We start from the raw sequence: 26,772 nt of genomic DNA, 5'->3' as shown, positions 1-26,772 counted from the left end.
TGAAGTGATAAGCACAGAAAGGAAAACTGTATCTTGCAACAGGCAAACAAACCTTGCAAGGAAAATCTAACCCAAATTTACTGCCTTTAACTTGGCAAGTTGGCTCTGAGTGATAAGTAACTTCAACCTTGAATTTTAGCAGCAGCCATCCTGTAAAGTGTCAAGAAGAAAGATTCAAAGCCACAGGATGGAGACAGTTCTAAGCTAACAGAGATCAGAAGTTCTGACTCATTACTGGTAACACAGGGATCCACTTCAGCTCCTCCACACGTTAATTAATGTCACAGAGAGGAGACAGAAATCAATAGTGTTTCCAATAGAGGAACACGGCTTTCAGGAGGGAAGATTGTTAGCTCACCCATACCTAGCTGCAATGTGCAGTGCTGAGGTCACAGCAGGAAAACACTTAATTAAAAAATACTTCACAGAGCAGACGAACCTCCAGAGTACTAACAGGGGAGGACATGAATTCTGTGTAAATGCCAACCAAAAATGAACAATTCCTTTGAAGTTTAAAAAGGCTATATGCTACTTTCCTTTCCTACTCTTTTGAAGTTCTGATAATGCTTTATAACCCAAGTCAGATCTGAAACACCACAAGAACACATCACAATACATTTCCTATTAAAGGCATTTACAAAAATTTAAATTCAAGTCTATTAATAGACATTGAAGGGACACTACAAACAAGCTGCTGCTCTGAAAAATCAAGTTCATAAACATCCATTACTTTCAGAGCACCTATAAGTTAAACTTTATGAAAGCATGGTTAAAACATTCTTGACTTGATGCCCATCCACAGCACTAATGGGTGCACTTGCTCAGAGCTGCAGTTCTGACATTTGCAAAGGGGAGAAGCATCAGCTGCAAGCCCAGTCCAAGGAATACCAGGGTGATCTGGACACAAACACTGAGTGTCTTCAGTCCCATCTTGCAGCACTAAAAGGCACTTGGGACACACAAAGCATCTCCAGGGATTAGTTCAAGGCTTCACAATCTGGTCCAAAAGTGGAATGGAGACACATCTCAGATACCACCACAGCTTCAAAATCAAATACTTTTTTACTGTGGATATTCCCAGCCCCTTAGGGACCATGCACACATACCAGATGCCAACTATACTTTAAGTATGAAAACCACAGAGTTTTTTTCACTTTTCTCCTGCAAGCATGTTCTCCAAGTTACCAGAAGCACAGCAGGCAGTGTCAGGAGAGAACCCACATCACTTCACAGGGCAAACTGGGTTATTTGTGCCACCCAAACTGCAGCACAGCCTCCCGTTGGGGTGAGCACGCATGCTCTCAGTGCTGAACCGTGAGCATCATCTGTCGGTGGAGCTGCACAACTGCAAGGAGTTTTAAGTCATGGACAGGCAGACTGGGAAAGAACAGCACTGACCTGGTGAAAAGAGTTTTTGAATTAGCTATGGATCCATAACATGCACTAGTTAACTTGAAATTTAGTTGATATTTAATAACCAAGGTGAATTTATACCCTATTTCCATTTAATAACTGTCCCATCCCTGGGCTTTAAGCTATCACTATTTACTGGTGTTCACACCAGTGCTAAAATACCATCAGTGTAACACAGAAAGATGCAGCACTCATACTTCAGGCTGGTTGTGTGGGGGTTTGTTATTATTGGTTGGGTTTGTTGGGTTTTTAATTACTTCATATGCCATTTCATATAGATCCAAAGCATTAAGCAGTTCCAGTCAAAAGAAAATATTAAAAGCAATTTCAGCAAGACTAGGAAACCTACATGGAAAATAATATCCTCACCCGTTTATTGTTGATTTTACCACTTGGTAACGCGGCTGTTTGGAACTCAGTGTGAATACAATGTAAGTTTTGCAGAAAATCACACACCTCTATTTTTTCACATGTATCAAACACATCTGAAGTTTAAAATTTGTGTGCCTTGACTCGCTCCTCATTTATAATGTCTCTGTAGGTTTGTCCATTGTCACTGCTCCCATAAGAGTCCGACTCAGTCTCTCCAGTCAGGTGACAAATTCAAAAGGTGTAGATTTCCCAAAGACGTCTTCTCTGTAGTGCATTGTGCTAGTGCATTCAACCAGTGTGTCAGTGTTCAACCAGACAAGCTTGGGGTTGGTTGGTTGTTGTTTTTTAACTACACAATACAGAAATATAATTTTACATGTAGCTTTGCATGCCTTATGGCTGCTTGCCCTACTGTAGGACAGTGCAATAAATACAAATATATGCACACTAAAAAAGATTTAACTGCCGTGATCTACGTCTCCTTTATGAGTACAAATTTACCTAGTCAACAATATGACAAATTTAGCAGAGAAAGTGGCAATGGCAGTAATATTCTACTACAAAAACAAGGCTAGAAGCAAAAGTGTTCTCAAGCTACAGAAAACTTGCTACCTCCTAATATATGATGTAGGGCCCAGTTCTGCCAAGTGCAGTCATGATCAGTAGATTGCATCAGAACATGCTTTTCCCCCCATTTAACAATGAATACTTCTACAATTTATTTGGTTTTGATAACTGTTTATAAATAGCACACTATAATGACTATTAAACTATACAGCAACATGACATTTATAGCCTAATCCTGAATACAAAGTTCAAAGAACATGACTACAAAGGCCAGAGAGCAAATGTCATTGACTAAAAGCATTTCCACTTCAGAATTTATTGAATGTTCTCTTACACAAACACTTCTCAGTCGTGAATCCAAAGGAACAGGATTTCCTATTCCCTCTCTGCCCCAGCAGTAGTTTAGTCACACATCACCCTTATAAATTAGTGATGGATTTCAACAGGTAGCCCCTTGGGGCTATATATTTTATATACTTTATATATATGCACATTTACTTTGAATTCTATGTAAAAGTTGAAAAAATGTTTGAAAGAAAAACTCAGAATATATCACAGCATTTTCAGCGAAAAAAATACAAATTAGTTTTATAACGACTATTCAATTTATCAAACTTTTTTTTCTGAAGTATTTGCCTTTAATTATGTACACATTACAGGAAATAAAACTTTGTCCACAAACATTCTCTAAGATGACAGTTATCAATAAAATGATAGAATAATAGCAGGAAGAATATTAAACAAATGGGGGTGATCAATTTCTGCTTTTAAAAAGTAAAAAGTCACCATATAATTAAGTACAAAAACCTGCATTGAATGACAACTGCTGGTGTAGTAACTTGATCAGGTATGGAGACCAAGAGTATAGTAAAGCCCTATGGTAATAGTATTTCTGTAGCATTTCCACTTGGTATGTATATACTAAATGTTGGCAAAGTTTCTGTAGCATTAGCTTATACAAACATAGGAGTCCTCAGTCTGCTGCATAAAAGGGAACAAGTGTGTTTTAATTCTCCTGAAATGCACCTGAAATCCAGAGTGTCACTTACAAACTGCATAATGAAACTTTTCTTCAGAAAAATATCTGTTTGGCATCTCCAGGGCTCTGTTCCATTGGACAATAGGGGCATTTTAATCTGGGGACAAAGACAATGTGTTAGAACTGGGGCAATGTGTGACAACAAAGCATTAGAGGTGTTGAATTTTTCCCCTGTAGCAGGAAACAACTGCACTCTTAAGCCCCAACACTTTACTTGGCTCCATTAAAAGTCACCTTTAGAGAGAACTTACCTTGCTTTTCCTTCTAGTTATAGTCTTTCAGCTTTTAACCACAAGCCCCTGAATTATTAGATTATCATAAAGAGCGATTTCTCTGTGGTTATCATTTCTACTTCTGGATTTGCTTGATGCATTTTAGAATCACAGAATGGTTTGGAAGGGACCTTCAGGACCATCTCATTCCAACCCTGCTGCCATGGGCAGGGACACTTTCCACTAGACCAGACTGCCTGGAGCCCCATCCAGCCTGGCCTTGCAGTAATTTTAAATCAGCTGGTAGCTTTCACTTTGGCTTCCTCAGTTCATTTTAGTGTCTGGTTCCCAAAATAGTCTGATTTTCCAATCTACTTAGATCAGCTCCTGCAGGCTATGACTGAAAGGTCAGTCTGGTCTCCCTGCCTACAATATTTATTCTTTTTGAAGAAATTGATTCTTTTTTGAAGCATTGATCCATTTTGCCCCCCATCTCCTACATTTGGGCATTTTACCTTCTTCCTCCACCCACCCCTCCAGAGTTAATATTTGTCAGAGCTGTGCTGTCAGTAAAACTGATCAATGAAAGCACCAGGAATGAGTGATCAGGGACAGGAATGATGTAGCAGCAAGTTTACTGCTTAAAATGGCTAAAGTCACCCACAAAGGCATCCCTGAAGGTTTTTCTAACAGGGAACAGAATGCAAACATCACTTGACATTTCCATTCATAGCCTCACTTATTTTCACACTGGATTTCCCAGAATGACTTACAGCTCTAAATAAAGCTGACAGCCTCTACAGAAACTGTATATATTCAATCCAAATAACCACTGTTCTTCCTCAAGAAAATCTGTATAGATTTCTCTCTCCCATTTCCTGCTTCCCAAAAGCCTGAAGCACCCCATGGATATCTAAGGAGGAGTATTTCCACAGTTCTAATTCCCCTCCTTCTCAATTACTAAGCCATATTTCCCCCAGAGGTTTGATTTTGTTTTTAAAGAGATTTTTCATGCATTACTAACCTTGCTCCCAAGGAAAAACTGTGTGTGCAAAGCCTTGCAGTTTGAATTTAAGACAACACAATGGGGGTGACAACGTGAAAAATTACTCTGCTCACTGCATTCCTTCATGCAAACTCACTTCCAACAACATCAGAGGGTTTATTATGCTTTTCTCCAGTGCATCAACCTAGCTTATCCAGCTTTCAAGCCATTCTCCAAGATTAACAAGCTTCCCCTATAATTATGGACCCAGTTTTCCCAATATACATTATTCTAGTCTTAAGATGTGTCCTTGTCTGTGTGTTGTTTGAAATAAAAGAATGGTACTTACTTGCTGCCATTAAACATTTTATTCAAAGCATCTCTGGATATAATGTGACCACAGACTAATTTCATAGGTGGATTATTATCTGTTGTTTGCTGACGAAGAATGGGACAGGCAAATATTGAATGATACCAGCACTTTTTACCGAGGTCCACTTCAATCTGTGAAAGAAAGTAACACAAGAATTTATCTTGGGAAATTACATTTCCAGATAATTATCCCTCTAGGTCATGGTCTTTACTTAACAGATTTCACAAAATTCAGCTGTGAAAGCAACAAAATCCATTGTGTGGGTGCCTGACAATTTGTCAGCCAAAAATACTTAACTGTGCTTTTAAAATAGTGATTTATGTTGGGGATGGAGAGTAACAACAAAACAGGACATTCTGCTAAGGTACAAGTGCAAATTTTGTTGTAGTTCTATGCCCTGGCAGGAAAACTGTGCTGGTGACCCAACAAGACTTTCTGGAAATCACTGGCTAGGAAATAAAAAGTAGTTTATAGATTTCATTTTAGGGAGACATTTAAAAAGAAAAACCCTTGGATTGACTATATTCATGTTCTACAGCTTCTTGAAAGGCTCTGCCAACAGCTTCATGTCCTGTGAATAATAAAGGATATCACAATCACTAATTTTCAGTACCAACACAGAAGATACTTGTGCAGCACAACTCTTGCCATGAGGACAAAATTATTTCAGAAAGGGACATGTACCAGAGAAGAACAGGTCTGTGACTTCAGTAATGAACTGACAACTACAGAAATCCCACCGTGTGTACCCAAAGCACCTGCTCTGTTCCAAAGGTTTAACCTTCAACAAAACCTGACAATGTGACCTTTTCATGCTACTTCATCTGTCTTTGCACAATGAATACAAGGTTTCCCACCCCCATACTGCCTTAGTGGAACACACTAGAGACCCTTCAGTTTAGAAAATGCAATGAGACACATGTGTGCTATTAACTGATCTGCATCAAACAGCAATCCTTTTCCAAATGCTCCCCAGCTACTCATTCCTGGCTGGACAGCAAAGCAGGAATCTGTCACACTCTGAGGTTACACTCTCAGCAGAAAACACAGCTGGGAGAAAACTCAGCACTCATCCTTACTCTATAAATGAATCTCTTCCAGCTGCAGTCGAAGAGGCTAACTCAGTTCATGCCCAGTTTGCACTAAATAAGTTTCCTTTCCAAATCAGGAGCAGGTCACTGGAGAACTGCACACGCTTGGTAAGAGCTATAAAGGGAAACTGGGGTTTCATAACAACTGAACTTCATTTCAACTGATATAAATGAGATGTGCTGGAAGCATAATGCACTGGATCCCAATTCCTGTGTCCCCAGATGCAGCACTAATTCTTTCATCTCCTGTCTGCCTGATAAAGAGCCACTGCAAAGCAAGCCCTGGACTGAGCTCAAGCCTAGCTAGGGGGAAGTTAATGTTTCTCTGTGGGATCCATTTTCTTTCCATTTATACAGAGACATCTCTGGGTAAGTGCAAAGTGAGAGCATCAGTTTCTTTAAGGTCATTTATCAAAGATCTTTTCAATACAAAAGGGGATAACAAATGAAAGGAGAAGCAAAAAACAAAACTGAGAGGTACAAACCTCATGGACAAAAATAATGGAGATAATAACAAGAAACAACCTTGACAGATCATCAAGAAACTGCAACTAAACCTGGACTTTGCAACAGATACAAATTTAAACCTGAGGGTCTCTGTGGAGGGGGACCAGTAGAACTGTATAAACTGTAGGAGGAAAGTGCAGGGGAAGGACACTGCTGAGAACAGCTGGAAAAGGGTTAAAAGGGGCTAGGAGGGACATGAATTGAGGATCCACAAGCACCTGTTTGCCTGTGAATGTGGGTGATTCACCACTGCCTTCACTGGTCAATGTCAATCATTTCCTGCCAAGGAGAAGGAAGGGATCTTGGCTGTCTGTACTTGTGCTTTAGGTGAGTCCTGTGTGGGAGCTGCTGAGGGCAGTGCTGTGTCTGGGCAGCCTGTGTGGCTGGTTGGGTCAGTGGCTGGGCGTGTGGGGTGTCTGTGAGCCCCAGGGCCCTGCACAGCAGAGAGCCCCAAGCCCCAGAGCTGCTGGAGGTGGTGGCCATGTAAAACATCCCATAACACAAAAGAAACCTGAAAACAGCATTTGCCATTAGAAACCTGCCCCAGGGGTAGCTCAGCACCCACTCACCGGGAGTTCATCCTTCTGGTTCCAAACCCCTGTGCACTGCCTTTGCTCAATGACTGCCTTGATATTGATTAGAGCTGGTAGTGCTACACAACCTGCTGAAAAACTGCAGAAAAAAGACATGTTAATATAAGGGGCATGTTAGGAAACCATTTCTATTTTAAAGGTTAATTAGGACACAAGGTCTTTGTATTTTTTCCTTTACATCTTGTTATACTGGGAGGGAGCTTAGAAGTACAGAGAAGCAAAGTTTTGGGTCAGGTTATCAGTTATCCATGTATTTTCGCCTGGGGCCCTCAGGTACTACATTTTGGACAGAAAACAACAGTTAATCCCTCCTCTGAGATTCATAATTAATTGATTTCTTCTGTCACTACTTTGATTTTGAGCTGTACAGAAGGAAGGCATCCCATTAGTTTACACAGAGTTTGCTCTCAGCTGTGGTGGAGTACGTGCAACCTGAGAGTTGGCATGTAACCCACAAGTACACACAACCCATCATCCTTTAATTACATATAATTACCACCTAAAGAAACATGTCTTTCCACCTTCACCTTAAACCAAGAAAAGAAATGTAGAAAAAGCAGGTAGGTAAGGAAAGGAAGGAAACCAGGGCCTGTGATAAGAAAGAAGCATAAAACTGCCCAAAGTCTGTGTCCCAACAAACAATTCAGCTTCCTCTGGGATTTACCCACTAGCAGAACTTAGCACATTATTTAAGAATATTTCAGTATTTTACAAAAGGAAGTATGACACAGTTTCCACAAATTAACAGATGATTTGATGGATTTAAGTCTAATGATAGTACTGAAAACCACAAACAGAAGCAGGATTTGAACTTGCTACCAGTCTGCTTTGTTTGGCAGATTATTTTACTATTTGTGCAAGTTTAATTGTCTAAATAAGTCATGCCTTTCCTCTACCTGAAACCTGTATTTGCCTAAGCCAAATATGTATATGTATATAAATAATTTATCTCTCTCACCTCCAACTGGCCATTTTAACCCTTGCACTTTGCTTTTTTTGTTAATTCAGCCCTGAGTGTAACTTGTGTTAACCCTGTGAAAAGTCTAACAAATAGTATTTTGTGAAAACATCTCTGAAGAGCCCTCCCAGAATATAAAAACTCAAGTAAATAGTAAATTCAAATTCCTGTAGTCCTTCAAGACCCCAAAGCACAACCTCCATAACACAAGAGTTTTTCCACTCTCCCCACATAATAGCTCTGACCATGAGGCCTGTATAGGATTAGATAAATACTGGAGAAGCACAGCAGGGATTTCGCTTCAAGCTTGTTTAATTCCTAAAGGATCTGCAGCACTCCAAGGTCACATCAGTTTAGAACAGTCTTGTTTATGACAAGAGCATCCATACCACCTTACAGTAAACACATTTCAGCACAATCAATCCCACAACAGGAGCAGAGCAAATGTCCAACCAGACCAAACATCAGTAACAGGGATTTTCCACTCCACCAAAAATCTCTTGGCCATTTGATCTGAAAACTGCATTGCAGCATCAGTGCATGAGCAATGAAAATCTAAAGGCCTGCTAGTTATTTGAATGAAACAAGCTAAAAGTCAAAATCCAGAGATTTATGCTCTAAATACCTATAAAACACTCCAACTGGAACTTGAAAGTTCATTGCAGAAATACAATTAGTCTGAAGTGCTCCCTTTGTTGTTTCTGTTGTATTTTGTGACTGAGGTACAAACAGGAAAAGCAGAAGGCTTAACAATGTGAGAGCTCTAAATTAAGCACAGAAGTCCAACAATAGTGAATGGAAACAGTAAAAGGAAAAAATAAAGCCAAAACAAACCAAAAAAAAAAAAAAAAAGAGGAAGCAGTGAAGTTTCTGCTAAGTACTAAATCCAGCCTAGAAAGTTACATATAATTTATTTTCTATTTAACAATTTAAATGAAAATTAAAACATCAGGGGAGTGTACTGGGGGAATTGACATGCAAAGGCTAAATAGCAGCTAATCTGTTTTATCTTCAAAGAAACTAGAAGGAGATTAGGTTGGGTTTTCTTCATATTTCCAACAGCCTCCTACAGATTTGCATTTTGTCAGATTAGCTACTGAGCTTAAAAGTGCCTCTTTCTTCTTTGCAGAAAAGGCTCAGCAGACAGCTTGGAAATTTTAGCAACTGAAACCACAACATAACTGTTAAGCATTCTTCTGAGAAGACCAGTAATGTGTGGATTAAAAACCAAAATTATTAAATGCTGATGGAATCATGGCCACATTTTCAGGGCAATTTTTCAGCAGAACAGCAGGGACAGTTGTCACACATTTGTTGTGGGAATAACTGCCAACTGCCATCCTCATCTTTCACAGTTATGTCTAAACTATGGAAGATAAATTTCATCCAGGAATGCTTCCTCTTGAGCTGCAGTGGGGCAGGAAAAAGCCCAGCACACAGGAACCTCTGGTTTTTAACCCCTGCAGATCTTGTTAATTGTAACTATATCCTGTATTTAATGCAAGATGAGACTACTCAAAAGTCATTTCTTTTGTCCTCAACAAGAAAAAGGAACCAAAAAAAAAGTCTCAAAGAAAGCAAGAGAAAAGCAGCATACCTAACACTGAGAGGAGATTCAACTGAGAGGCCCAGGAGAGCACAGGCATCCCTTGTGAAGATGTCACAGATGTCAGCCCACTGGTTTGCATCCAACAGGTGAACGTACGGCGAGTTCTCGATGCCTTGCCGCAGGTACACCAGGCTGCCCATCAGAACCTGGATATCTGGGAGGGACCAGAACAGCAGAGTTTGCACAACAAACAAAACATTGTGTCTCCAGCTGGAGCTTTCACATGGAAAAACATCCTCACCTCCACAAAAATCAATTTACAGCCATGACAGCCAGGAGAGCTCCACTCCTGCTGCTTTTTTGGCTGGGGAGTTGCCAGTGCTGCCTGGGAATTTGCTTCTAGCAGGTTTACTATTTTTAAGCTGACACAGAGTACCCTAAAAAATAAGCTTTGCTGGATTCAGCTTGAGATGGTTCATTTAACTCACATGCTCCTCATTTTTCAAAATTTCTCTTTGTATTACCCCACGCAGCAGAAAATAGCAGATGACTATTCCAAGAACATTCCTCTGCATTTTTAGCACTTTACTCTGGCAGCAGGCCTATTCTAGATGTAATCTACATTTTATTTAAAGAGTCAAAAACCTTAAATTTAGGCAAATGTGCAAACCATCAGATATTATTTTTGAACCCTCTTAAAGAAAAAAAGAAGGTAATTCTAATTGTAAGGACTTTTGTTTTATATGATAAATCCAAAAAGAAGAGTCTTTTAACAAACTGAAAATAATGGAGCAAAACATATTTGGAACATGATTTATGTTTTACTACAAGGTCCCATATCCCAATGCTTTAAATCCCCTTAATGTGACCAAAATTTACCTTTCTGATGATTTAGGGCGAACGGTTGGAAGTTTTTCGCATACTGAAGTGCTTCCCTTTGATTTGCTGTTCCACCCATCAATAAACTAATGAAATATAATCTGTGCAGTTTAAATTCCAAGGAGCTGTTCTGTGCCATGAGCATCTCTCTGTTGGATACCGCCCACCTGGAAGAGAGGAGGTACAATGGGACGTGACACGGGAGTAATTAAGTGTCAGCCCACACCACATGAAATCATTGCAATTATCTATTATCTACCAGCTATTTCAAGGAAAGTGTGACTGTTCCCTGAACTTCTGAGAGCCTCTACAGAGCACAGAAAATGGCAAGGCCCTTCACAAGTAATGGAGCTGCACAGGGTGCATAAAATGTGGACGATGTTAATTCTGGTGCTGCTGTAAAGGTTAAGCACTGCAAAATTCAACATTCACTGGCTGAAAGACAAGACTAAATTAGGCACAATATAAGGCAGAAATAGCTCAACTCTATTGTATTTCAATTAATAGCACTGTGAATGTTAACAATTACTGACAGTTCTTCAGCTGCATGTCAAGAAGTTTGACCAAGAACATTTTCCAAGGTCCTCATTCACCAAACATGTTGTTCAGGCCACTGTGTTTGTGTGTATGCATCTGTTGCCCTGGAGAGGGGAATTGCATCTATGGGACCTCAAAGACAGAGCTTATCAAGATCGCACAGTGGGGGAAGGGAAATCAGTTTAAATATCATAGTTTACCTTGTTTAAACTTTGCTTTCTGTGTTATTTTCAACTTAGACAATAAAAATATTTCTCTTTTCTGTGTCTCATTCACCATGACAACACTAATGTTTGTCTTCTTAATAACATGAAAGAATTCTTAAACATACATAGAGTAAAATGAACTGAAATTTTCAAAGCATTTTATACATATTTTTTCTTTAAAAAAACCAAACATTTTTCTTTATAATTTAGAATTTATCCATCCTTTTCTTGGTTTTTTGGAAGGTTTTTTGGTGCTGGTCTTTTTTTTCTTTAATTCCGTTCAGTCAGGCCTAAATCAATCCAATCTTTCTCTTAAGAACCTCAAGTTTCAATGTTCTCCAGTACATCTGTTTCTCATTAGTGTTAATTAGTTCTACTATTTTCACTGTGGGGGCCCTATTAAGCAAAAAGCTTTTCACTTTTTAGCAAGGAAGTGAGGAAGTCTGTGTTCCTTAAAAAAAAACAGGGTATGTGAGGCTTCTTTTCAATCAATACTAAAATGAGAAAATTAAGCATTCTTACTGTATTGGGAAGGCTTTCAAAGCAAGTCAGCCTTCTGCATTAGGATGTAGCATTAATGAGCAAGTATCCACTTTCAATTTGTTGTGGTGGAAGTATCAGGAGTCTGACTTCACTGGCAAGGCTTTGTAAAAACACAGTAACCTTTCAGTAGGAAACAGTGAAAAATGGAGCCTTTGAACTAAGAACAAGCCCTACTGTCCCCAGTTTCAGGCAGTTTCAGATTTTCCTGAATCTCCACCAGGAAGGAGTGAAGAGCACTCTCACTAACCATGGGTGATGAGTGGGTTTTGGGGTGGTTTCATAAGTTTGGTGGGGGGGGGTGGGTTTAACTGTATTTTTATGTTTAAATAGGATATTGTGGCAGTAAAGTTCAATTCCAGCTACAAAAACAAGAGCATGGAGTTAACAACCATAGACTAATAAACAGATGAAGGCCAAAAAACTACTATAAATAAACACTAAGACTAGTCCACAGTGCCATCAATGAGATATTAATCTCTATTGCATCAAAAGAGCCTCCATCCTCTCCCTGCCAATATCTGCACCCACATGACAGAGTACTTCATCTTGCTGAGGTCGAGTCTATTTTTCCAAATTAGCTTTTAGGCAGGCTTTCCATTTTTAGGTCTTTGAGTGGCAGCACAGATTTGTATCAAAAGAAAGCAAGAACAGAGGCAAGGCCTGAGGTGCTTGGTCTGGGACATGATGTTCCTATTTCCAACAGAAAAACAAAAAACCAGCAAGGGAGGTTTAAAACACTCCACCTGCATATTCTCTACAACTGTCCAAAATCATGAGTAATCACCTGTCTTCCTACCTCTTCTCAAAATTACACTCAGTGTTTTCACTTCTGACACTCAATTCCATCAGAATTTTTTTAAAGTTTACACTTTGCAAACCACAGGTACACAGGACTCTCTTCAGCTCCCACAGGGATTTAGATGTTAAAATTAATTTAACAAAGCCTACTGAAGATTAAATTAAGTTTAAATCACACCCCAAGGATCCAGCAAATATCAGCACCCATGCAATTTGCAGTTTTCCAAATTACAGCCAAAGCTTTGAACCTTCAAGTCCTTTTCACCAAGACCATGGGGCCCTACCTGGGCTCTGAAGGGCCAGAATACTGAAAAATAACTGCATTTCCCTTCCCATCACCAAACTACAGTGAGAAAAGTCACTGCAAATTAATGGGATCTTGCAGGCATACAGAGATTATACAGCTCAGATTGCAAGGCCAGACTAAGCCTCCACAAAAGTCAACTTCCACACCCCACAAGGGAAAACAAAAAAGTTATGGCCAGTCCCATTCTATCTAAATCTGAAAGGTCATATTTTTAAGTGTTGAAATTTGTATTAGAAGGAAAACCTGGATCATAAATATGGTTAGGGTCTATTTTTTTTTTGAGACACAAATACTAATTTCCATCACCCCAGCAGGGCTTTGAAAGACTTTTTGAAAAGTCAATAATCTGAGAACTCCCTTCCCACAGCAGTGACCAGGAGACACCTGTGTTCGTTTTGTTTCCAGCACTGAGTGAAGCTGAGCACAAGCAGAGAGTGCTGGCAGAGCCAGAGAGACTGGTTGCCTTTTAATCCCAGCTTTTCACAATTTTGCATGGATAGAACCTGCTATACTCCACTTCCTAGTTCAGGAGACTGTAATTAATCATCCTTGTGTGACACTTTGCTTCAACACCCCTGTCAGCAGCCTGACCCTGCCATGGGCCACTCTGGGGCTGCTTGATGCTGAAACTTTACTCACTGAGGCCAATTTTAGCCCAAGGAGCACAATGCCACTTTCTCTCTCTGTCATATGGAGGCCATTCACACAGCAGTGGTTTCTTACCCCTCCTCCTGAACACTTGTGCCTGCCAGGAAATAAAAGGGAAATACCTTCACAAGCATCAGCAGTTCTGTGGGATAACTGGGCAGTTAATGCATTGGTTACCTCCTCAACCAGAGAGCTCAAACCATGGCATTTTGTCACATGTTGATCATCCTCCCCAAGAGCCGTGGATTTTACATCAGCAGCACCACTACAAATAAGGCCCCTCTGTGCCCAGCAGCAGCCAAGAGAGGCAGACAGCTTTTGCACTGTCCAGTTTAAACAGAATAAACATTATACACAGAAATAAGACAGGGAGTGGGGAGACCAACACACAAACTGTGCTGACAATACACCCTATTGTCTGCCCATTCAGCTGGAAAATAAAAATTCCTTTGAGGGACAACCATGCCTTCTCCTTTGTTTGAAAAATATTTAACACACTGCAGAAACTACAGGATACAACTCAGCAGCAATGAGTAAAGCCTAAAGCATTGCAAACTGGAGCTGAAATGAATTTAGAGATTTCAAGGGAACAGTCATAACAGCAAGTTACTGTTCCTCAGGGATTATCCCTCACAACAGCTCTGTTATTATTTGAACTACAAGATATATGTGGTGTAACTGACAGTAAATCTTGTTTCAGTTGTAATATCAGTGTTGCTTCCCTTCAATTAGCCAATTCAACAGCAATAAACCACCCCAGCTTTCCACCTGTGTAATTAAATTCAAAGACCAACTATTTAGGTCAAACTTTGCATGACCCAGAGGCATTACCCAGGATTTAGTCAATGAACATCAGGGTTTGAATATCAGAGTGTCCCTGCACTTAGTTTAGATGCCAGTAAATGCTCAATTGACACACCTATGGTGGTTCATGTAAAAGGGAAAAGAAAATGTTGTTAATATGAAAATGTATTTAACTGAATAATGCAAAAGATTCTATCTCAAGTATATGATTTATGGTCTGGAATGAAAGACAAATTTTGAATTTGTTTTGGTTTCACTATTTTTAAAAGGTCACTTTAAAGTTGATTGGGTTGTTTTGTTTGGTTGGGGGTTTTTTTGTGTTTTGATTTTTTTTTCTTACTTTTGACACCAACCTAGGCTTAGAAAAGTTTAAAAAAAAAAAAAAAAGAAAAAAAAACAGGATCAGGGGTTTCAGGGGTTTTCTCATTATTTTGTTCAGGAGGAATTAACAGGTGCCACTGTCAGCCCCAGGCTCTTCCCACCCTCTGGTCCTTTGTCTGGAAAGGGAGGGTCACTGGAGGACAAGTGAGAACTTTGATCCCAAGTCAGGTTCTGCCCACCCCAAGGACTTCATGGTACCCAACACCTTTAGTGAGTCCTGTATCCTTCACAATGGGACCTCTTCAAATAAGGTTCACTAATGATCCAGTAGAAGGTCAAGCACCATCACTGGCTAACAACACTTCCTCCAAGGGATGTTTCTTCCTTAAAGTACCACAAGTGATTAAAGTGAGTCCTTAATCTAAGAGAGAGAATCTTAGTTAACCACTTCCCATGGGGAGTGACAAGGGATGGAAAAGGAAAGATCCACTCAGGAACTGCCCCTCTCAAAGGACAGACAGGGACATATCAGAATATACCAAAGAGAGTATTGAAAGTGAAAAACTAAAGAACTTTTAAAAGCATTTTTTAAAAAGTGATGAAAAGAAATGAGTAGACTCACTCAAGTGCAGGTCTCAAAACTCTAACTTTTAATGCTTCCAATATTCGATTTAACTCCACAAATGGTTCTTTTTGACTTTGATCTATTGACAGACCAGATTCCTGAAAAGAAAAGAAAAAGACAAAAAAAAAGGCACTTTTTAGTTAAAGTATGAAAAACAATGGGTTATCTAATAGTTTAAATATTCACTCAAATGGGGAAGCTGACAAAGCTTCACTTTCTCCATGGATAACCTTCCACATTCACACTTGTTACCTGACAAAGCTCCTCGGCCACATCCAGCATTCCCTGCCTGAAGAAGTGCTCCACCATCACCTCATTGAGGATCCTCTGGCTGTCAGCCTGCCAGCACCCATCTATCCCCACGCTGCTGATGTCCGAGTCAAAGTTCTGAAACACACAAATTAACAGTTAATAGGCTGGAATAAATCACCCCACATCATTTTTCTTTAATTATGCAGGACACCTGTGGCTCCACCCTGATGCCTTCTGCCTATTACTCAGCTGGCCCTCAATTATCTCCAAAGTGAAATAAATATATGCCAGCTTCCTTCATTACCTCCTGTGTAGGAAGAAGAAGAAATTTTTAGCTTGCTTGTTTCAAGTCTGAATAATATTCACTACAAGGAATTACACCAACAAATTAAAAGTCTAGCTAGAAAGTTAGAAATCTAGTTAACTAATAAAGGGGTTTCCAGCCCATGATGCATTTCTGAAGGAAGTATCTGCAGGAATGGCTTTTTCCATATGTGAAAACTGCAAATGTTTAGAGAACAGAAAGCAAAATCACCTACACTAGAATCAAGATAGAGTCATCAACGCATCTCTGTCAGTACAGCACACCAAACTGAAAGTAAAAGCTTTAACTCAAGGATTTTTCACATATCTGGGGTGTAAGCAATACTGAAAAAGCAAAAAGTCACTTCTCCCCACAACCAAACAATGAAATTCAAATCTCTGATGGCACCAACATCCCAACAACAGGATGAGCTTTGAAGACCCAAGAGATCTTTTTTAGATGTAACCCAGATGATCCCAGTGCCACGTATTTTTAGGCCAGTGGCCTATGGACATACTCCAGGAATAACTAAAGAGTTGTCATGCTGTCTCCTCAGTAACACTTGGCACTGCTTGGCACTTTGCCTCTTGGCAGCAGGAGAGCAACATTTATTCTAATCCAGGACATAAACCAGGATTTTTAACTGCTAGCATGTTTTATGATCAGGGCAAGCAGGTTAATTTTAATAAAAATCCTCACCCACTGCTTAAAACAAGCCTCTTGCAAAATAAAGAGTCCAGAAGTCAGTGCATTGCTTGCTGCCTGATCTGAATGACTTCAGCTCTCTCCCAAAGGAGCTTCAGAAATCAGAAGTTCAGTGAAAACAGCAGTGCTTCAGCTGTGGCTCTGTGGGGATCCACAGCCCTGCACAACACGGGAACACCAGCCTCACACCAACACAGGCTTCTGTCACAGCAGGCAGGGCAGATAACACCCAGCTGGTAGCAGCTATCTCCCCAGCTCCACACTGCACCTTCCTGTTACTCACCACTTACTAATTTCCTTCATCAGCACCTCCCCGGTCCCTTTGATGCTGCTCTGTGTCATCATGAAAAAGGGGCAGCCTCTTCATCCTTGAACACACAGCTCCAAAGCCACTGCTTCCTTCAGAGCCCTCAGCAAACTTTCAGTAAAACATTAACCTTAGTCTAGCAAACTGACTTTTCCATCTTTCTGAGATTGTAAAGCAAGGCGAGCACTTAAATTATTGCCACTGATTCACATCTCACATTTAATAACATTTTCACTTGGGTGTCTTAACCTGTAAGCTCCTTGTCATGCTGTTCACCTCTAAGCTGTATCTTGAAAACTAAACAATACTGTTCTTATTTGTGCCAGCCATTCAAATCCTTAAAGGTTCATCACCATTGCTGACTGGTCTCAGTGTCCAACCACCACCAGCAGGTAACACAAATCCATTATCAAAGTACTAAAGGATATGACACAGGATTCAGAATTCACAAGCTTGCTTCCAGGGTGGAGATTGTCATTGATCTAAAAATAATTGACTATAAGTTATTCTTCATGCAATACCAAGTCCTAGCAATGATAAAACCCCCTAAGCAGAAACTCTATCCTTCTGGACAGCTACCAACAGCAAAGCTGCACCTGTGCCTCAAACATTATCACATCATTCTCACTGCTTGGGGGTTAGAGATGGTGGAACTCATTAGCTCAGTGCTCTCACAAAATGCTCATTTTCTTCTGAAACACCAAACCTACCAGCCTTGTCAATCTTCACAAAACCCCATTAGATCTTTTCAAGTCACATACAAGAAGTTATCAAGTCCCATCATTCAACCTGATACTCTCAGTCGTTTTCTGACCAAGCCAGTCTTGACCAGGTTCTCATTCCAATATTTTTTTAGTTTGTTTTAAATGATTTCAAGGTCTGTATTATATGTGGGATTCTACAGCTCTGCCTCCTCTGGGTCCCGAGGAGCTTCAGGAACTGACTGCACAGATTACAGTGAGTGACTGCCACATGTCAGAAGAAATTATCACTTGCCTTTGGCTTATATATTTCACAACTGTCATTGCTGCAGGATCTGCTGGTGACTGCAACCCTCAGTCTTGTTTTGTAAATGCTAACAGTCTGCTAACTGACAGCACGTGGGGTTTAATAAGATTTCTAAAGTTAAAAGAATTTCTGTAACTTAAAAACTCCAGAAAGCTTAAAACACAAAATAAATGATGTGTCAGTTAATATTCCTGGGGAACACATCTTTTTTTAAAGCTTAATTAGCAAGCCTAGGGCAAAATGTACAGTATTATGTGCTAAATACACCAATGATACAACATACAGCACATTACCAATAATTGCTAGAACATGATGACCTCAAGATACTCACAAACACAAGATGAACCTTTTTAACCAACATACAACCCTCCATGTTATTCATAACAACAGGGTACAAAGAAGGATGATGATTAAGGACAGTTTTATTCCTCAGTTACTCAGTTGAGATTATTTTGTGTGTTCCTCCCTTCTGAATTCTTACCCAAAAACCACAAATAAGACATTTGTTTATCTTCTCTATTCAATCTGTTTCCACATAAAGCTCAACTTGTGAAGACCCTGTATTTATGTAGCCCCATTCTTAACACCAACACAATTAAATTATGCACAGTAAAGGATTTTTGTGTGTTCACACACAAGTTTTAACATAAAATGAACACTAACTTAGGCAAAAGTTTGCTTTCCCAAAACAAAGACTGGATTAAAATGTTGGCCATATAACAGATATAAAATTCAGGGGGGAAATGGAAGGAACTACCCTTTATTCCAATAACTTTCCTAAATGAAAGCATTTAACCACTACTCAGACAGATTGCTCCTAGAGAGAAAACATTTACTAGCCCATCAAACATGCTCTGAAATGAATTCAAATCATTCCAGAAGAGTGATTGATTTACAGGGACGCTGATGAATGAGCTACCTGATAACAACTTGCTGAACAACGGTGACATGATGAGTTCTGGAAGCAGAGCAATTGCCAGTACAATACAGAAAAAACTGGATGCAACCATTTCCTTTCAAAGGAGAAAATGCTCTTTGGAAGAAAGGGTAGCCTTTTGTGGATCAGAAGCATGCAATCTATATAGAACTGCCATGAAAAAAGGTTTAGCTTATTAGATAAACTTCCCAAGCAACATACAAAGCTCTGGTATTTCAGACTTCAATGTATTTAATGCCAAATTTGAACTTCATTTTGCTCTAAGGATTTCTGTTTTCAGAGTGAATTCTGCAGGCAGACAAGTCTAGGGCCCATCCAAGTTCACAAACAACTACAATAATTTAAAAACTGACCAGATAACTTTTTATGTAGGTGTAGTGCTGCCCCAATGAGGGAAAAAAGAAATTTAACCTGAAATTGCCACTGGCAGACAATACAGCAAGTTCTTTCTCAATCCAAACTTGCTAAATAGGAAGTCTATTGATTCTACATGCAACAGCAGCTACCATTTGCCTGTGTCATATGAAGTGGGTACCAGTATTAGCATGTTTCCCAATCTCAAACCAGGCCATTTATCTGTGCCTGAGCAGGCACAGTTAGTAAGACCATAAGCAGAGTTTTGGAGATGTTAATCTGTCTGTAAAATAACTGAGGATTTACACATGACAGAAACAAAACTCCAGTCTCATTAATCAAGGCAAAGGCTGTGTGTGCTTCCTTAAATTCTAACAACTGTTTTATTTTGAAGCAGCAGTACTTTGACCAGAATGTGTTGAGAATCAATTCACTACATCAATTACACTTAATTACTTCTACTGGTTTAAGCTTAAGTATATTATGGTGAAGGGATGGGGGAGGGCAATTCCAGTTTGGGACTCTGGTGCCAACTACAGTTGGAGAAAACACATCCAAAAAATTCCACCAAGGACACATTTAAGGAGACAATCCTAACCTGTGCTCTGAACTTCACTGAATAACTTCCTTTGCTACAAGCAGAACTGGGGATTTGTGCAGTTCCCACTATTTTTGATTTTTTAATGCAAACACCACATACAATAAGTAAGACTGAAAATCCAGAGGAACAAGCACACTGCACACAGCCAGTTGAGCTCATTTTTGAAGACTTCACTGAAAAAGTCCTTCTGACACCCAACAGGAACAGAGAAGATTAATGGGATCCTTTCCAGTATTTTGCCAAGCAACACATTTGAAATTTTAAAAAAAATGCTTTTATTTACATCTATTATTTTTCAAATAAAAACACTACATAAACTTAAAACAGCAGGGCAAAACACTGGAAAAACTATTCCCATCACAATTGAAACAGCAGTTTGGAGATTAGACTCAAGCCTAAGCTTCATTACACTTGCAAGCATTTTCTTTAGTTTGTAAGAAATATCATCAATTTCCACTTACACCCTTCTCCATACAACCTGGGGCTGTTCCACCTCAGAGGATTTAAATGAAGAAAGTATGGCTAAACCTGGAAGTGCATTTGCACAAAGTCCACTTGCTGAAGCAAAATTGGAAAGTTTAAAAACTTAGGCCAAGATTACACAGATTTATTTCAGGCTTCAAGCTGGTAATAAGGATGGAATTTTACTCTAGTTAATTGGTTTAGATACAACAGCAAGGATTTGAGACAGATGCATCCTTAAGCTTTGGATAACAGTGACGTGTGGATTAAAGCTCTTAGTAAAAAGTTTGAACTCTCCACAATGGTCAGTCAGATAGAAACAAAAAATATAAGTTTCATGGACATTCTGCCTAATAATGCAGCATTATGTACTTTGTTTCATCATCACATTATTGTTACATTATGTTTTAGCAGATTATCACTACTACCAAAGTTTAAATGAGATTCCCAAAGGATAAATCAGTGCTGTGTACTGAATAAATGTTTAGACCCTGTCAGAGTCACCTTCTGTGAAGCTATTATAAAATATCCATAAGAGCAAGTATCAGACTCCCTGCACACAGAACTACTTCATGTAAGAGGAGAGGGAGAAAAGCACAGCCTGAAAGTATACATGTAGCACCATTTCAACATAATTTCAAAGAATTGTTAATATTTACCTATAAAAATAGGTACAAAAATATTCATATCCCAGTTACTGCTGAACCTGAAATTCAGATGTCTCATATGTAGAACACCAAAGGTAAGCTGCCCTGTCTTATTATTTAGGCAGAAACTGTGAATGCTGAATCTCCTCTTATTGCTCATTAAGAGCACTGCTATAAAATTAAGCTCCTAAATTCAGTAACATCCCTGAAAGAGGTACAAAATGCCTTTCTTAAAAAATTCTCTGCAAAATGGTACTTTAGAGTAACCTGCTACTGACAATTAACTAGAAATACATATATACACACATATGTAAAAACCAACAGTATTTCTTACTGAGACAGACATTGAAGAAAATATTGTGCTAAAGTGATAAAACATGAAATATTTCTACATCCTGTAGTATCCACAGGGTATGTTCTGTAAGAAATTAGGAGATTTGAGCTGTCCCAGAAGGAACAGGCTGTCTGCAGTGAGTTCTGAAAGCAAGTACTGTGCTGCCCACTGGCTCGCCTTTGCTTCTGCAGCTGACAGAATATTTAGTTTGGGAAGCAGAGCACACACCACATGTGTGCTACAATGTGATAATCCAGTCAAAGCACAAAACAAATACCTTATCAATGGCTTTTCCAACTCTGGATACGCTGCTGTGAATGTCTTTGTGATCTGAGGCCAGTTTTTGGACTGTGTCTTTTATTCTTTTACAACACTGCGTCATAACAAGTGAAATCGTCCCCGACAAGTCCCCATCTTGATCTAGACAAAAGAGAGGAAAATTAACAACTTTGTTACAAACAAATGGCAAAATTAAATCTCTTAATATGCAACAACATAAACAGACAAGTGGTATTAAAGAAACGCAAGAAGGCAGATGTACAGGAATTCACCTCTATGAAAACTCTCCTGTGGAATTAGGAATCCAGTTGGGTGCACAGTAACACTGAACAAGTGCAACAGTTTGAAAATTTAATGTAAAGGTCTCATGTGTCTCAGTCACAGCAGATGAATAAACATCTCAAAGTAACACTCAGTTCACAAATCTCTAAGAACACAACAGAAGGATACTGAAGCTACTACAAGAACAGTTTTCTTTTAGACAGCCCCTAAAGGTACATGAGAACACCATGTTTAACTTCAACAGGGTGCAAGCAAAATGTGGATTAAGATGGCCCAATCAATTCTTGCCCCACAAGCCACTCACTGCTATTGGACTCTGAGATGTATGGAGCTTCTGCTCCCTGACTTGTGGCAGTAGCTCTGAACAATCTCCAATTCCCCTCAATGGATGGGAAGAGTCCATGGAGGACCTGTGGATCTTGTTATGAGATTTATTCTCTAGAAACAGTGACATTGCTTAGCTGTTGTCCAACAGGTTCACTGCTGTATGACCCACTCTGTGAAAAAAATATTAAACAGGACAGGCTTACAGTTCCCTGACCACATCACAGTACTTCAGAGCTTACACCCTTTGTGCCTTGATTCAAACATCACTCAGAAGCTCGAGTGAGGAAAAAAAAATACATTTTTTGGTGCTTTACTCCACTCCTTTCTTCCCACTTTTGATGTAAAAATACAAGAAAAATCTCCCTTCCAGTCTTACCTCAGAAGGTCCCTCTTTTCTCAAAGTTCATTCTACATGAAGAATTTTTCCTTTAGGGACACAGACTTAGCAGCCTTCCACTGCATGAGAAGGCTAATTTAAGTGGAGAGCAGCTCAGAAATGTCTCCCTAATATTCCAGACCCAAAGCCTTCATGTGAAAAAAACAAAATCACAAAAATATCTGTTCAGAAGAAGGATTTTATGGAAAACATGCTCGCTTTTTAAGTTTGTTCCTTTTTGATTTCCTATTTTAGCCCAGTTTCTAGAGAGAGCAAAGGGAATCCAGAAAAAAACTGCAGTCACAGGGAGTAGATGATAATTTCACAGCCATTTTTTTCTAAGCACCTTCCTTCTTGCACCCTCTGAGCACTGCTGCTGACACTGTCACACTGAGCCACCTCCCTTCTGAGCAGCAAACAGCTCCTGTCCAGTCCCACAAGCCACAGCTGGGGAAGTTTCAACAGCATTTTTCCAACAATCATGGGTTTTAAGAACAAAAATAAGCTTTACCATTCTTTTTTTCCTCCCTCTAGTCCCACAAAGCCAAGGATCATCTCCTGGGCAAAAGGCTAATGAGGGTCTGGGGGTTTTTTTCTAGCAGATGAGTGAGGAGTAATAGGAGTGAAAACAGTCACTTCAGTGATTCTATGCATCCCAAATTAAAACCAAAAATTCCACTCAGCTATTCCAAAAACTTCATCTCTCAAAATTATTTAAAGGATAATCATTATTTCTCAGTTGCTATTTAATTTTTATGGCAAACACTTAAAAGAACATGAAGGATCTTTAACTGTCTCATGAATTCTGCCACGGCGAAATGACCAGCCAGAGATTATGCAACAAGCAAAATGGAAATGCTCATTCCCCAACAAACAGAAAGACTAAAATGCACTTTCTGAAAGCCATTAAGCTAAAACCCAAACAACCCACATGGGTGCCTGCTTTTACCCCAAGCAAAAAAGTGAATTATTGGTCCCTGACATTGAAGCAGAAACTCAACTCCAGGAAATGTCTACAGAGGAAAAGCCATCAGAGCTGTAGAAGGTTTCCCTCTGCACCCCTTTCTTTCAGCTCCAATCAACCTATGAGCTACTTGCACTAACTCAGCAGGAAAAAGCCTGCAGCCATCCCTCCTGGTAATTCAGGGTTCACAGGACAGAAAGACAGAGCTTCTGTCTGTGATGTGTGTGCACAATTTAAAAAAAATTTAAATATATTGGCCCACAAACACTGAGCACAGAGCAGAGTCCAATGCCAAGTTTACTCAGCCAGACACACTTATACCATCCAAGAATATGCAATCCTTGGCTACTCCAGAAAGACAGATTTATTAAGGGAACAGAGAAGAAAAACAAACTTTGCCTCCCCATTCACAGGCCTGCATAGGGCTGGGCTGCTCTTAGGCTTTAACATGAAATCAGCTCAAGACATTTTAATACACTGTAGTGGGGGGGAGAAGGAAACCAGTTTAGAGGTTAAAGCAGTTTCTAATAGTTTTTTTTTTCTCCACCCACTTCCTTTTTTTATCCACTGCCTATTTAAGGTCTTTTCATACATCTTTGCACTCAGATCTTGTCCTAACTTCTTCTGCAGTGAGGGCTTTCATTTCTCTTTCTTTTTTCCTTTGAAATTACATCCAGGAGCCTATTTCTGCAGTTCACAGCCCTGAATTAGACTTCCACATTAAAATGTCTGTCTGCTTTCAATTCCATCCATTTTCAAAAATCCTCAAAATAGTGAGCTGAAAAAAAATTGTTCTTTTTAGAAAGTTACAAGTAACATGTCAAAGAAAAAAGAAAATTGTAAGAATTTTGGCCTCTGTGAATTCAGCTCACCCTCAGATACCAAAATTGAAGAGTCTCCAAATGTCTGAAGGTGCACTAACAATGTACTGGCTTCATTCTAGAGCACTTACTAAAAGAAAGCTCAGTTTGGGATGAGCTCTCTGGGACAGCATCACTTTGTAAGTGCTGAAATTATGTCCAAGGCCTTCACTGAACAGTGCCAAAAACTGCTAATCCAAGCTTGGATGGAAAACCCAGCGAGGATCCTGAAGGAATCACACACTAGGATCTTCTAAATTCATTACAAGGAGAGTAAAAGCTCTGGAGCTGCAATGGGAATGTCACAGTCAAACCTTTACAGCCCAAAAAAAGAGCAACACAAGCATGAGGGCACACACAGCTCTCCAGGCCAGGCCAGCACCTCTGTTTGTGAAGACACATATTTTAGTGACTGTCCTCAATGCCCAAGCCCAGAGTGTTTCAAACACCAAAAGTAACTGAAATAGAGTTCAAAACAATGCCAAAAATACCAAGCCTTATGTCATCCCAAATAAAAGCCTCACAATTGGAATTCCATGTTTGCTCTCTATAGAAACTTCTGGGTACACACAGAGCAGCTCCAGCACACTTGTCTTGTGTTCCTGCAACTATCCACACCCCTGAGTAAGCTTTCACCTGTATTTGCACAGGATCAGGACAAACATGTTTTCCCCCAACTAAACAAAAACAAAAGCAGTTGTTCTCAAGTTTGGTCTCAGGACCTTGCAAGTTCCTATTTTAATCCCTGACCCATCACTCGCTTCCTGCATGGCCTTGAGTAAATCACTTCAGCTGCCTCTCCGTTCCCTCCCACTCAAATAAACACGGCACTACCTCCATCTCCGGGATTTCGCAAGGTTTAAACGCGCCGTGTTTACAGCCCTCCAAGTGCCCAGCATCAGCTGTGACACAGACAAGGCTTGTTTACGTCCTGAGCACGGCCAAACCCAGCCACAGCAAAGGAACAGACACACAACTCAGGCACACAGGAAAAGAGAGACAAAAAAATAAAAGAAAAATGGGGGCGGGGAGTGGAGTAGGAAAGCAAACAGGTCAGCTCTGCCGTATTTCCTCTGTATTTCCCCTGGGGTGACCAACCCCTTTGTAACCCAACACAAAGGGTCATGAACACACTGACCACGGTCACGCCAGAGCTGGTGACCAGGAACAAACAAACCCCTCCTGCAGCACACACGGGGCAGGAGAGGCCCGGGATCACACAATCATGGAATATGCTGAGCTGGAAGGGACCCACCAGAACCATCGAGCCCGGCTCCTGTCCCCGCACAGCACAACCCCAGCAGTCCCACCATGGGCCTGAGAGCATTGTCCCAACACTTTCTGAACTCTATCAGGCTTGGTGCTGTGATCACTTCCCTGGGAAGCCTGTTCCAATGCCCAGCCGCTCTCTGCGTGAAAAACCTTTTTATGATGTTCAACCTAAACCTGCCCTGCTCCCACCTTTTAAATGTTCCGTGTAAACAACGCCCCGAAAGCTCCGGGGCTAAGGGGGAAGAGCCCCGGCTCAATCCCCAGCACAAAACCCTTGGGGTGAGGAGGATCCCTGGAGCAAGGGCCCTCCTGAGGGGGGTTCCCAGCCCACAAAGCCTGAAGTTTTGAGGGGTGTCCAGCCCACAACGCCCCAAATTTCGGGCTTCCCCTCCCCGGAGGGAGGAGCAGGACCGCGTCCCCTGGGCAGAGGGGGGAGCGGGGGGGGTCTCCACGTACTCTCGGTCTGCAGGATCTCCCTGCGCAGCCCTCCCGCGTACTGGATCAGCTCCTCCAGGCTGCGCTCGCAGAGCTGCCCGTATCCCGAGAACTTCTGCAGCACCTTCTCCAGCTCCCGCTCCACCGTCACGCACTGGTCCATCGCGCCCGGGCCGCGCTCCTCCTCCTCCTCGTCCTGCTCCTCCTGCTGCCCCGCGGCCGGGCCCCCCGCGCCGCCCGGGCCCGCCGCCAGCCCCGGCCCTCGGGCGGCCCCGGCCCCGCTCCCGCGCGGCACCGTCGCCTCGGGCCGCCGCACTTCCGCGCAGGCAGCGCCACGGACACGCGGGGACCTCACAGCGCTTCGCGCAGGCAGCGCCGCGGACGCCTCAGCGAGGGGCCTTCACGAAATGCAGGGCGGAGCGGAGATTTTTCAGTCAGGCAGCGCGACGGACAGCCCTGGCCCGCCGCCGGCGGAGGTGGGCGGGACGTCTTTTCCGGTGTCGCAGTGGGATCAGGAAGCGCTTCCCGGTCAGGCAGCGTGTGCGAGTCAGCCGGGAGAACCAGTATCCCGGGGGTGTTGCGCATCAGGCAGGGACATGGGCAGCTAAGCGCGGGGGCCTGTGGGGCGCTGTTGCCATGGCGACGCCGAGGCCTGAGGCGCACCGGGCCCGAGAGGCCTCGGGGGCTGGGACGGCTCCTCTGGATTTTGGGCCTTTGAGCCGGGGAGCGGTTTAGGGCC

General features: G+C 41.1%; 1 protein-coding gene across 1 annotated transcript; it reads right to left on the bottom strand.

Moving 5' to 3' along the window:
• Positions 1–1,763: 1,763 nt before the first annotated feature.
• Positions 1,764–26,316, bottom strand: RMND5A (required for meiotic nuclear division 5 homolog A). Its single transcript, XM_033060217.2, has 9 exons — positions 26,055–26,316; positions 21,516–21,658; positions 15,580–15,714; positions 15,325–15,425; positions 10,539–10,705; positions 9,708–9,873; positions 7,129–7,231; positions 4,938–5,092; positions 1,764–3,488 (listed from the first exon to the last, which is right to left on the bottom strand). The coding sequence occupies exons 1-9, from the start codon at positions 26,194–26,196 to the stop codon at positions 3,425–3,427; spliced, it is 1,176 nt and encodes a 391-aa protein (XP_032916108.1). The 5' UTR covers positions 26,197–26,316; the 3' UTR covers positions 1,764–3,424.
• Positions 26,317–26,772: the final 456 nt, after the last annotated feature.

This window comes from Catharus ustulatus, chromosome 5 (genome assembly GCF_009819885.2).
Source record: "Catharus ustulatus isolate bCatUst1 chromosome 5, bCatUst1.pri.v2, whole genome shotgun sequence".
Classification (NCBI taxonomy): domain Eukaryota; kingdom Metazoa; phylum Chordata; class Aves; order Passeriformes; family Turdidae; genus Catharus; species Catharus ustulatus.
Note: the sequence above shows the minus strand (reverse complement) of the source record. Positions and strands in the feature narration are given on the sequence as shown.